Source organism: Aquila chrysaetos, chromosome 21, assembly GCF_900496995.4.
Source record: "Aquila chrysaetos chrysaetos chromosome 21, bAquChr1.4, whole genome shotgun sequence".
Lineage (NCBI taxonomy): Eukaryota > Metazoa > Chordata > Aves > Accipitriformes > Accipitridae > Aquila > Aquila chrysaetos.
The window spans coordinates 2,077,618-2,088,245 of record NC_044024.1 but is presented as its reverse complement, the minus strand read 5'-3'; the positions used below and the strand labels follow the sequence as shown (position 1 = coordinate 2,088,245).

Sequence of the window (10,628 nt, the reverse complement as noted above, 5' to 3'; positions counted from 1 at the left end):
TGGCACGGGGTACACAGTGGCAGCGCTGGCAGGACCCTCCCCAAACCTGCCATAGTTGAAGCCACCAAAAATCAGGAGAACTTGGAGCTGGGCACCAAAACACAAAGCAATTATTTTACAGTATAAGATAAAATTTTTTTTAATGCTTATATTTTTCTCTTACATTACATATATTTTATCTTATACTTTTTTACCTTATAAAAATTGGAAATTTTCAGTTCCTCTAAGCTTGTGCTTCATGACCTTGTAGGAGATCCTCAAAAACAGCTAAGCTCTTTCTGGTCTGCACTGACAGTCTAGAATAGAAATAATTCCTGAGAATAGGTTGCACGTCTGTCTTTTCTCTGCACGTGGCTGGTGATGTTTTGCTCGGTGATGACCCCGGAGGAGCTCGGGGAAGGGCACGCAGCGGGCAGGAGCGTGTTTGCAGAGGGGGAGCAGGCGCAGGACCCTGGCCCCGCTGCCCGCGGGTGCGCTGGGCTCTCGCCCGCAGCTCCCAGCATCAGCAGGGCTCGCACGCAGCCGGGGATGCAGCCGTGCTGTTTTCACTGCGCCTGGGGCTAAAAAGTTCTGGATTTTCCTCCCTAGCCTTGGTGCCTCCCCTATCCGCCTACAGCAGGGAAATTTTCTTTAAAAAACAAAAAAAATCCCCTGTTTAGAGGAGGAGGACTGAGCGATTGGTGTGGCAATTCCTGCTGGAAAGGACTTGCTGACTGCCGCAAGGTTAGAGGCTTTGACTGTTTCTTGGAGGATAGTTAAGATGGTGTTGAATGCAGCTGTGGCATCGACACAGAGTTCCCAAAACCCTTTCCCTTGTGCCATGAACAGGACCCTGCAGCGCAGGAGGGACTGACAGACGTCCCAGGGTCTCTAAAATGGTGCGGTCCTGTTGAACACCAGTGACTTGGGCTTTGTGGGGTGTTGCTGGCTGAGCCCGTGGATCTAAAAAATTGGACTTGGGTCTGATGAAATCATGACTGTCTGGAAAAGTGCTTCCTGGCTCAGCTTGGTTTCAAGCAGCAATATTTGCTTTCTGTACGTTTAGATTGCACTCGGAGTTGAAGTTGTTGTGTTTGTTCCTTTGCCAGGGGCAGTGCTTTCCCCTCTCTTCGGCATGAGGTGGGTGGATGGAGAAGCAGCTCGTTGCCAGCAGTGGTGGCTATTAGCACTGTGCCAAAAATCATCAGAGTCTGAGTCTCACTACTGGGTAGGTGGTGCTAGCTCTGCCGAGAGCTGAGGCTGAGTGGTTTTCCAGAGGCAAAGTCACTTTACTGGGGCTGGACTGGAAGCATGTGGTCACGGAGGGAGGAAAAAGGTATTTTTAGCAAAGAGAAAAGCAACCTTCCCTCCTTCCTTGCAGTGCCCTAGAAAGTGTTGTGCACAAGAGACATCTAAATGGATATTCTTAAGTACTGCATAATTTTAGTGTAGTATGTGTGCAGGGGTGTATGTGTATATGGATGGACACGCATATATAAAAGCAACTAAGCAGTTCTAGTCAAAGCCAGTCGTAAAGGATTAAGCCATATAGAATAATTAATTGCATGTGAAAAGCTCAGGATATGCGGACGTCGTCGGTGCTGGCGGAGGTCTGGCTGAGCTGCCCGCTTTGCTCTCCCTGACGCTGCAGCCTCTCGCCCTTCCCATGAGGGTGGTTCTGGAGCAGAACCTCCTGCCAGCTCATCTTGCTGGGGAGGAAATCATCACAGCCAAAATAGTCACCAGAGGCTTATCAGTCCGAGCTCTCGGGCTGGCTGAGGCCACCTGGCACACCGATCCCAGAGCATCGTGCCATGGATTTATCCATATGGAGAGCTGAGGGTGGTACGTGGGACCGCGAGTGCCCTGGGTAAGGGATGTGCTCTTGGTGCTATTGCCACTGGATGTGCTCGTGAGAGCATGGCCAGGGTCTGGAATGACCTGGAAATTTCCCTTACCTGAAAATTAACAAGGCTAAAGCACTGCACTGGGGTTATTACTGGCTGATTTTGCCATGTGAATAAAAGGTTTAATGCCCACAGGTAATGGCTTTAAGAAAGAAATCCTGAAAAGTTCTTAATTCACCCTGCCCTTTCTTCCCCCACATGTCAGCTCTCAGTCCCTTCCTCTCCCTTCTCTTCAACTTGAGCTTTTCCCTTGTAAGAAGTTAGCTCGCACCTTGGCCTCAGCAAAGCAAATCCTCAACACAGTAGCTCTTTATCTAAATCTTCTTGGGGACACTGTAAAGCCAGACATCCCCCAGCCTGCTCTGACCTGCTGCCCCCGATAACCCCCCCCAGCTCTTGCATCTCTGCCCCAGGGACCAGCAGCATCCCTGTCTGTCCTCCCCCTCGATGCAGCATCCAGGTGGCAGAGCTCCTGCTGACCCTAAATCCCTGCAGTTTGGGTCCCAGTGCCCAGCCAGTGTGGTTGTAGTAGTGGAACTTGGTGGACTGTGATAAAACAGGAGGGTTGGCAGGCGTCTTGTGGCCTCTGAAGGGCAAAAAGCACCGGTCTGCTCTGGAAAAGGATATTTCCTCAGGGTCTGGTTTGCATAAAACCCAGCAAAAATCCTTGCTATCCAGTGCATCTAACCCAGAACGGGATTTTTCTGCTGTATTTCTAACGCAACCTGTGGTGCAGGCAAGCCGAAGGGGCGGCAGGGGCAGCCTGAGTAAGGGTTGCTGTTGTGTTTTCACATGACAGATTAGTGAGAGCTTTTGGTTTGCTTTCTCTTTCCTGGTTTTTTTTGGAAGGGGGAAGCTGCATTGCACAAACTTCAGAAAAGCTGTGCAATCTGAAAACAAGCTGGCAAAGTCCCAGTGGTAACTGAGACTACTGGGAAACCTGGAGCTGGTGCTGCCAGTAAGGTCAGAGCCACAATACGGGCTTTGCAGTCAGTCAGCAGCACTTATAAATATCTAGCTGTGGTTATTGGGGGCTACCTGGATGCCCATCCCAGCTACTCAGGGTCATAGCATTCCCGAAAGACACTTACAGGCTAAAACCACACTCCTGGTTAAGGTGCTGGTGGTGTGACTTGTCGTGTCTGTGGCAGCTGCCTGGAACCGGGTCTTGCCAGCCACGGCATCGGTGAGTTTTGCTTGGGTTTCCTGTTTTGCCTGCACACGTTGCTGGGTTTGTGCCAGTTTTTTTCAGCCCTGAAAACTTTTTTTTTTTTATCTTCCCCCCTGCCCCCAAGCAAACAAGGAAAATGTGTCATTTTGTTAGGGTTGGGTTTTTTGGGTTTTGATTGAGGTTTTTTTGAGAGGAGGAGGAGACTTGGGACAGAGCGAGTTGCAGGGCAGCATGTTTTCTGCCCATCTCTGGCACACTAAGTACCAAAGCAAATCCCTCCAGGTTGTCTGGATCTCCCCTAATCTTTCTAAGAGTGGCCTTGGCAATGCAAGGGTAAACAACTGCCCTCTCCGTGCTTCCCAGAAATGCTGCATGGGTTGGAAATGTGCATCCAATCATCGGCAAAGCTGTTTTCTATCAAACCCCTCTGCCTATGTTTACTTATATAATTCCCCGAGGTTTTTTTGGCATTGCTGTCATCAATGTCTTAGCCCACAAGGAGGAAACCTCACAGCCCCCGTGCTGGCCACTGTGCAAGGGGCTGCGGTGGCAATGGGGCCTCTCAGAGCCCCCAAACTTGGGTCCCCCCTCTGCAGATTTTACCGTTGCTCTGAGAGCAGACATGGTGCATAATGAGACTATTTACAAGCACTTAAAATAATACCCATGATACTAAAATATGTGTTGAGATCATTTTATTTCCTCCCAAGTTTGAAGCTTTAAGGATGCACTTTGGTCAGTTTTGTAAACTTTTCTCGGTACCTAGTGAGGGCTGAGACCTTTTCTGTTTTTTAAAGCAAAACTGAGAGGCTTGGATAACATCTTAATCTGCAACCACAGGCTTTAGCAAAATGCCAAATAACACAAGACTCCTAATAACACAAGGCAAGGCCAAATACTAGTCCTCCCTCCTGCTGCTTGTGCCAGGTCTCTGCGAGTAAACGTGCCCTGGGAGATGGCCTTCATCTTTCCTCTTTGCTTGTGGCATATCCAGTCACAGTCTGTCTTCCAAGTGTTCATCCCCTCATAATCAGTTGAGCATCGCGTAGCTCCCAGGAGCCAGGCAGACTCCTTGCTCAGCTCTGGGTACCTTTTTCAGTAGCATGAGCTGAGCCCAGTTCATTTGAAAACTCCCTTTAACACTGATGTGGATATAGGTTAATACTTTTTGCTTGATATATGTTGGTAAAGTTATAGTCTTGCAGTCCGGATTAGGCTAGATTAGGTCCAGATGATTGATTTTTGCGATGGAAAGAGGTTCAGTTTACATGGAGATAACTAACTGTCCTGATCTAGAGCCTCACACGAGTGTGTCAGATGCTGTAAGTCACCATGGGCCACAGGTGGCTGTGGCTGGAGCTGAAACTCCCCTGGTGCTACCTGCCTGAGCCGTGCTGAGGCTGAGCCGCCTGCTTACACCTAAGGATTCAGAAGGACTTTCAAAAATGACAAATATGTAGAAGCACTGAAACAACAGAAATGAGAGGGACCTGAACCCGGCTGCAGTTCAGCACAGGAGAAGTACGGGCATCGGTGACAGCTGTTTGGGGTATTTTAACAACATCATGATGGAGAAAGCTGTAAGGCAAACAGTTCCCAGCAGCAACAACGGAACCAGCAAGTCTTTTTGCATCAAAATGTCCCTTTAGGTCAGATCCTGGCATCCGTTGCGCACAAGGGTAATTCAAGACTTATTTGGAGACCTAACGCAATCTTCACTCAAGCTATAAGAAGCACGTACATGGACAGAAATGGCTTATGTTTCAAGAGATGGACTCCAGCAGAAGCTCGTCGGGTGGCATGGGGGGGATTTCCATGCTGTTTATTCGGCCGAAGAACTTGGGAAGAGACCAAAACTTAAAGCGCGGAAGATTTCTCTTCATACGAATGTCGTGGCCAGTTTCGGTGATGGAGAGGCTGCTCCCGCGGCGTGTGAACCAAGCCCGCAGGGCAGCACAGCTGTGGTGCAGCAGCTGGTCCTGGAACTCGGAGGTCATGAAGTAGTAGAGGACCGGATCCAGGCAGCAGTTGAGGCTCGCCAGGCAGAGGGAGATGGGGTGGAAGCGGAGCGTGCTCCTGTGAACGGCACAGTCCTGGATGATGTTCTCTATCACCATCATGAAGAACGGGAAGTTGATGTGGTAGGGGGTGAAGCAGATGAAGAAGACGGCCGCGCACATCAAGACCATGCGCAAAGCCTTCTGCTTCTCGCTAGTGTTTTGCAGCTGCGTTGGACACTCCCGCAGCGACTGCCACATCTTCCAAGTGCAGCAGGCGATGATGCCGAAGGGGATGACAAACCCAAACAGCTCCGCTACCGTCACCAGCGCAATGGAGGCTCCTGGGCTCAGCTGCTTCACCCCCAGGTCTGAGAAGCACGTGTTTGTGCTGTTGGACAAGGCTGGGCTCCTCACTATGAGCAGGGGTAGGCACGCTGCCCCGACGAAGAGCCAGACGGCAGCGCTGATGGCTGCGTCGTACCGCTGCTTCCAGTCCTTGGCTTTGAAGGGATGGAGGAGGAAGAGGTACCGCTGGATGCTGATGCAGGTGAGGAAGCAAATGCTGGCATACATGTTGAGGTACTTCAGGTAGAAGCAAACCTGGCAAAGAAAACTTCCAAACGGCCACGTGTGGTTTATGTAGTAATACATCCGTAGGGGCAGCGAGAGGACGTGAGCCAGGTCGGCCACGGCCAGGTTGATCATGAAGATGACGGCTTTGCTCTTCTTGCTGATGACGCGACACAAGACCCATAAGGCAGCGCTGTTTGCCAGGAGGCCGGGGATGAATATGATGGTGTACGTGGTTGCGTACAGGGTGGACTGGAAGGACATCTGGGGATCGGTACAGTTCCCGGAGGACACGTTGCTCTCCATCTCACCTGAGTCTCTTTGCTCATGGGGTGATTAAGGTGGGTGGAGGGTTTCTGTAGGGAGTAAGAACAGATGCTGTAAAGCCAAAAACTCTCCAGTATTTCCCCACATGGAGTAAATGCACTTCAGTACAGAAGAGTAAGTTCTGTCTAAGTGTGCGTACAGTGTGTGTGTGTGCAGGTGTATGTGCGAGATGGTGTGTGTGTGTGTTGGGAAGGGTGCAGAGCCAGACCCTGCTTACAGGCAGTGATCCTGGGCATCTTCCACACAGCTCCTGTCAGATGTGCTCTGCAGGATTTCATACTCTGCCACCCCCTAAGGCGATGCCACAATTACAGTGACATTTCAGTTGAGCTCTGTAGCATTAATCTCTTTATTGCTAATGCCAGAGAGCTTCTTCAGCTCCCTGGGGTTTTTCAGAATCACTTTTGCATATAGTTTTCTGTCAAACTCCCATCAAATTGGTGCTCTCTGATATGTCTACAAGCAATTTCAGTGAGACTGTAAATAAATAGGGACTTTAAATGGATCTAGACACTGTCTTTTCGGATCTATGTAAAGATCCAATGCGAATCATCAGTGAGGGCAATAATTAGCATCAGCAAACGATGGTGCTGGCAGGCAGCCGACCTGAGCAGAGGCCAGTGGGAGAGGTGCAGACAGATCTATCAGAGCTCTGGCTCCAGATTTAAGGCTGGTTTTATAAACTAATAGCTGGCCGAACACATGCCAGTTGCTCTGCCGGTCCTGCTAACTCAATTCCAGCACTCATGGCACATTGTGCAGGCATTGTGTTGTAGCAACAGAAATTATCCTCCAGCAACAGTTCGGGACATGAAAGAAGATGAATACATCTGTCTTTTAGTTAGAGTAGAAATCCTTTTCATCCATTTACCCATTTCACCTCATCCAGCCAGCGCTGAGGATATTAGTGGGTCATGGGGAGTTCACAGGTACTCGTGCAGCTCTCCGGAGAGGTGATGGATTTTGCCATTCGCGAGCAGAGCCCATGAGGAAACGGTCTGTTCTTTCGGGAAGAGGCAATTCAGCAGCAGCAGGTTACAAACCAAGGGCCTGTAGCATCATCTGCAACAAAACAGTGCATTTTTCCCCTTGGAAATAGAGCCTGTAGCTGCCTGCAAGGTGTCAGGCAGCCTGCTTTTCCCTTCCAGGAGACCAGAGCCTGATCTGGCAGAGCCCCGAGCACCTCTTGCTGTTGCCACCGAGCCCTTCAACAGTGGTATTTAATTAAAAAACAGCCAGTGGTGCTGTTTCCCACAGTCCTGAGCTTGGCGTTTGCCACAGGGATGGATTTCTAAAAGCTAATCACTTGCAGCGGGGACTGGATTTCTGCGCAGAGCCCAGCATTGCTTTGAGGCACAGGGTGAAGGCTCCTCTGCCCTGTTCTTCCTCACCTAGGCAGCTCTTCAGAGGGGTTGCCACGTTTTCAGATTCAGGAGGAAGGTTATATATTTATATACACATATATAGTGCATATATATACAGTTATATATATAAAATAGAGCCAGCAGCCTCTTGGCTGGCTGCCCACACCTCTGATGCGAGAAGGAAGGGTCAGTGCATTTACCCCCATTTCTGTGCACGTGTGGTGCTTACGCGCTGCTTTCTGAACTGAGCCCTTGCCAAACTGCCTTTTCCCATTTGCTTATTTCTCCACGGTTTAGCTGCAAAAAAAAAGCAAGGCTGAAGTGAAACCCCGGCTGCAGGCAGGCTGCTGGGCTAGTGCACCTTTTGGCTGCTGACCGGGCTTGAGCCAGCAGCCCTGGGTCGGACGTTTCTGACTTTTCCACCAAGCTGGGACAAGGCAGGGGAATGGGGACGTCTGTCACGAGGGGACAGTGGGAGATGAAACACTTTGGTCCCCACAGCATCCCCGTGTGCACCTCACCTGCCTGAAAACCCATGAGGGGCTCGTGCTTGGCCGGTGCCCTTGGCACTGAGTCTGTTCAACCCTGGAAAAGCCGTGGCAGGGCACCTTGTCTTCACATCTCTGCAAAAAATGGGGAGAGAAAACTGCCAGGGAGCATGGGGAATGTGGCTATTCCCAGCTCTTGTCACAGCCTTCCAGCGACAGCAGTGGCACTTGCTGGTCTGGGTTTGTGAAAAGGATTATAGAGTGCCCGGTATCCCTCTCCCGTCCTCTCCTCCCTGCCACGCGTCTCAGCCCAAATCCTAAACCTTGTCCCTGCAGGCGTGACCCTGGGGAGCCTCCTTGCCAGTTTTCTCCACTTTTTGGCTCTCCCTAGGAGTCCCTATTTCTCAGTGGGAGGGCCAGATGTCACTCCTGGTACCTGACACTTTTGGTTTTGAGGTGACAGCGCTTGTCAGGGCACCTGGCAAGAAAGCAGCAGGGAGCTCCCTGCCGAGCCCCCGCTGGTCTGGGTTCAGGCCAGTGCTCATTCCCTACAACGCTTCCTGAAAGGGTCAAATTTTTTATTTATTATTGTTTTTCAGTTTTCGCCTTCCCTCCCGTCTGCGCCTTGCCCCAAGCCCCTCCAGCTCCCCCCATGTTTTGCTGCTGGTGTCAGGGCAGAGATGCTCCTGTGGGCTTTGTTCAGCGACTTTATAAAGCTTGTACGAAACACTGCCTGCCATTCCTTGATTGTTTTCCTATTTCATCTACGCATGGATTTATACACGGGCAGCAGCGGGTGGGGGGGGCACTTTAAGTGACAAAGCTGAGTTTTACCCAGTTACTTACTTGAAATTACAGAGGGGTGACCAGTGTCACTGCCAAAGGAGTAAGACCACTGGTTGTGGATGTAACGCTGCAATTCATTAAACATCAAGTAACTTTACAATTAATTAGGAGGTTAAGGCAGCTATTAAAACACACGCGTTTCTTTTTCTGAGTATGTTAGCAGTATCTGTTCCTGGAGGCGTATGTGGCTGTCGTTATTGGAAATCGCCCGGCTACTCTGAATCACTGTGCACCCCACCCAGCCCTACATTGCTGCGGTATTGCATTTACTACTCCCAGATTCACTGGCAAACTCGCCCTCATCTTTTCCATGGGTTGGCTGGACAAACCAGGCTAAAGCTGTGCTCCAGGCGCCGCTGGGGAGAGCCCCCGGCTTTGGGAGCCCCGGAGCTGGGGGCCTGGGGCAGAGCTGCCTCCCTTCAACCCTGCTCAAGCCTGGGATGCTGGCGGGAAAAGCAGTCTAGGAAAAAAAAAAAAATCTAAAAAAAAAAAAAAAAAAAAAAAAAAAAAATCAATCCACTTTTAGCTTGAAGTAAGCTCCTGATCTGAAGTAGCGGGGGCTTTCTGGCACTTGTGTTTTAAGCAATAATTGTGGTTGTTTAATCTAGGCACTAAGAGGAAACCTGTAAACAGAGCTGGTCAGTTATGGCAGCTTCTGTCAGTCACGGCAAAATTGAAGTATTTAGGGTAAAACAGGCTTTCCCCGCGTACTGCCGCACACAGCAGCCTGCTCGGATGCACAGAGCTCTGCTCACCCGCCCCTCGGAGCTGAGCGAGACAGAAATACGTGGGCACAGTCAGAAACTGCTGAGGATGTGCACCAGCTTCTGCCTGATAAAATCTCTTGAAGAACAACTAAAAAAAAAAAAGTGATAACACTGCTCAGAACTGCGATAGCTTCAATCTACTGAAGAAAACACGCAGCAGAAATCAAGCTTACCTTCCTATGACTCCCATCCTTCGGGGGGGTGACATCCATGCTAGAGAGCAGGAGGAGTGAGCTTTCTGCTTTTATTTCCTACGGATTTTCGCAGCAATCCCAGTCCCAGCGACTCCTCGTTAAACTTCCACATGTTCTCGGAGAGCTGGAATCCTGCCGGCATCTGCAGCCCAGTACAGTGGCTGCAGAGCAGGAAATCCTGTATTTTGTTTCTCTTCACCACACAAAATATGTACAGCTAATGACATTAAAACAACTGGGAAGGCAATGACGTCGTTAGATCTAACTGCCACGCAATGGAGACCTTGGATGCGGATTTCTTTCCTTCTTTCTGCACAGAAGTTGTGTTAGGTGACACCGTCCTTCAGTTGAGCTGCTTCTGCTTTTATCCACAGTCACTTGCCATTTGCTTGCTAAAAACTATAAAATACAGAAGCAAAACTCTTCCACTAAGTGCTTGCTAAAGGAAAACTGAAAACTGCCAGTGTAAGCTATTGGAAGGTAGTAATTTTCCTTCATTTTCTTGGGAGCTTGGTTAGCCTCAGACTATCAAGGCTATAGGCTAAAGCTAAGGCTTTGGACTTTATTTCTGAAATAATATGATGGTTTAAGGTGGAGATTTTCCCAAAATACTATTGTTTAAAAAAAACCCATAATGTGCATCGTTCCCAATTTCTTTTTTTTTCTTTTTGTCTCCTTTAATTCCTTTGCATATGTATATATGCACACATATATATAATTTTTTGTTCTTTTAGTGCTTGCTAAGCATGACCACCTTCTTTCTGAACTGCTGAAAACTGGCAGGCATATATTGTAGTGTAACTTATTATGAGCTGCCTCATTTCCAGCTGAACAGTTTTACCTGATATACAGTGTCACATCTTGTGGCCCAGGGCTTGTGAAGAGAATATGGCTGTTGGCATCTTTCCCTTTGCTACTGTAGGTAATGTATAAATAGAACTATTGTTGCTCTACTCATCTATTTTCTGTAATTGGTCCTATGACCCTGCCATATTAACAGAAACATAACTGTGGA

At 49.2% G+C, this 10,628-nt stretch overlaps 1 protein-coding gene across 3 annotated transcripts; it reads right to left on the bottom strand.

The window, feature by feature from the left end:
• Positions 1-3,735: 3,735 nt before the first annotated feature.
• On the bottom strand, positions 3,736-10,133 carry LOC115333830 (putative P2Y purinoceptor 10). 3 transcript variants are annotated; one of them, XM_029997308.2, is made up of 3 exons: positions 9,593-10,133; positions 6,826-7,016; positions 3,736-5,983 (listed from the first exon to the last, which is right to left on the bottom strand). In XM_029997308.2, exon 3 carries the CDS (start codon positions 5,931-5,933, stop codon positions 4,821-4,823), a length of 1,113 nt encoding a protein of 370 aa, XP_029853168.1. In that variant the 5' UTR covers positions 5,934-5,983; positions 6,826-7,016; positions 9,593-10,133; the 3' UTR covers positions 3,736-4,820. The 3 variants fall into 3 exon arrangements, with proteins under 3 accessions (XP_029853168.1, XP_029853169.1, XP_029853170.1); XM_029997309.2 differs by having other exon boundaries at positions 6,835-7,016; XM_029997310.2 differs by lacking the exon at positions 6,826-7,016.
• Positions 10,134-10,628: the final 495 nt, after the last annotated feature.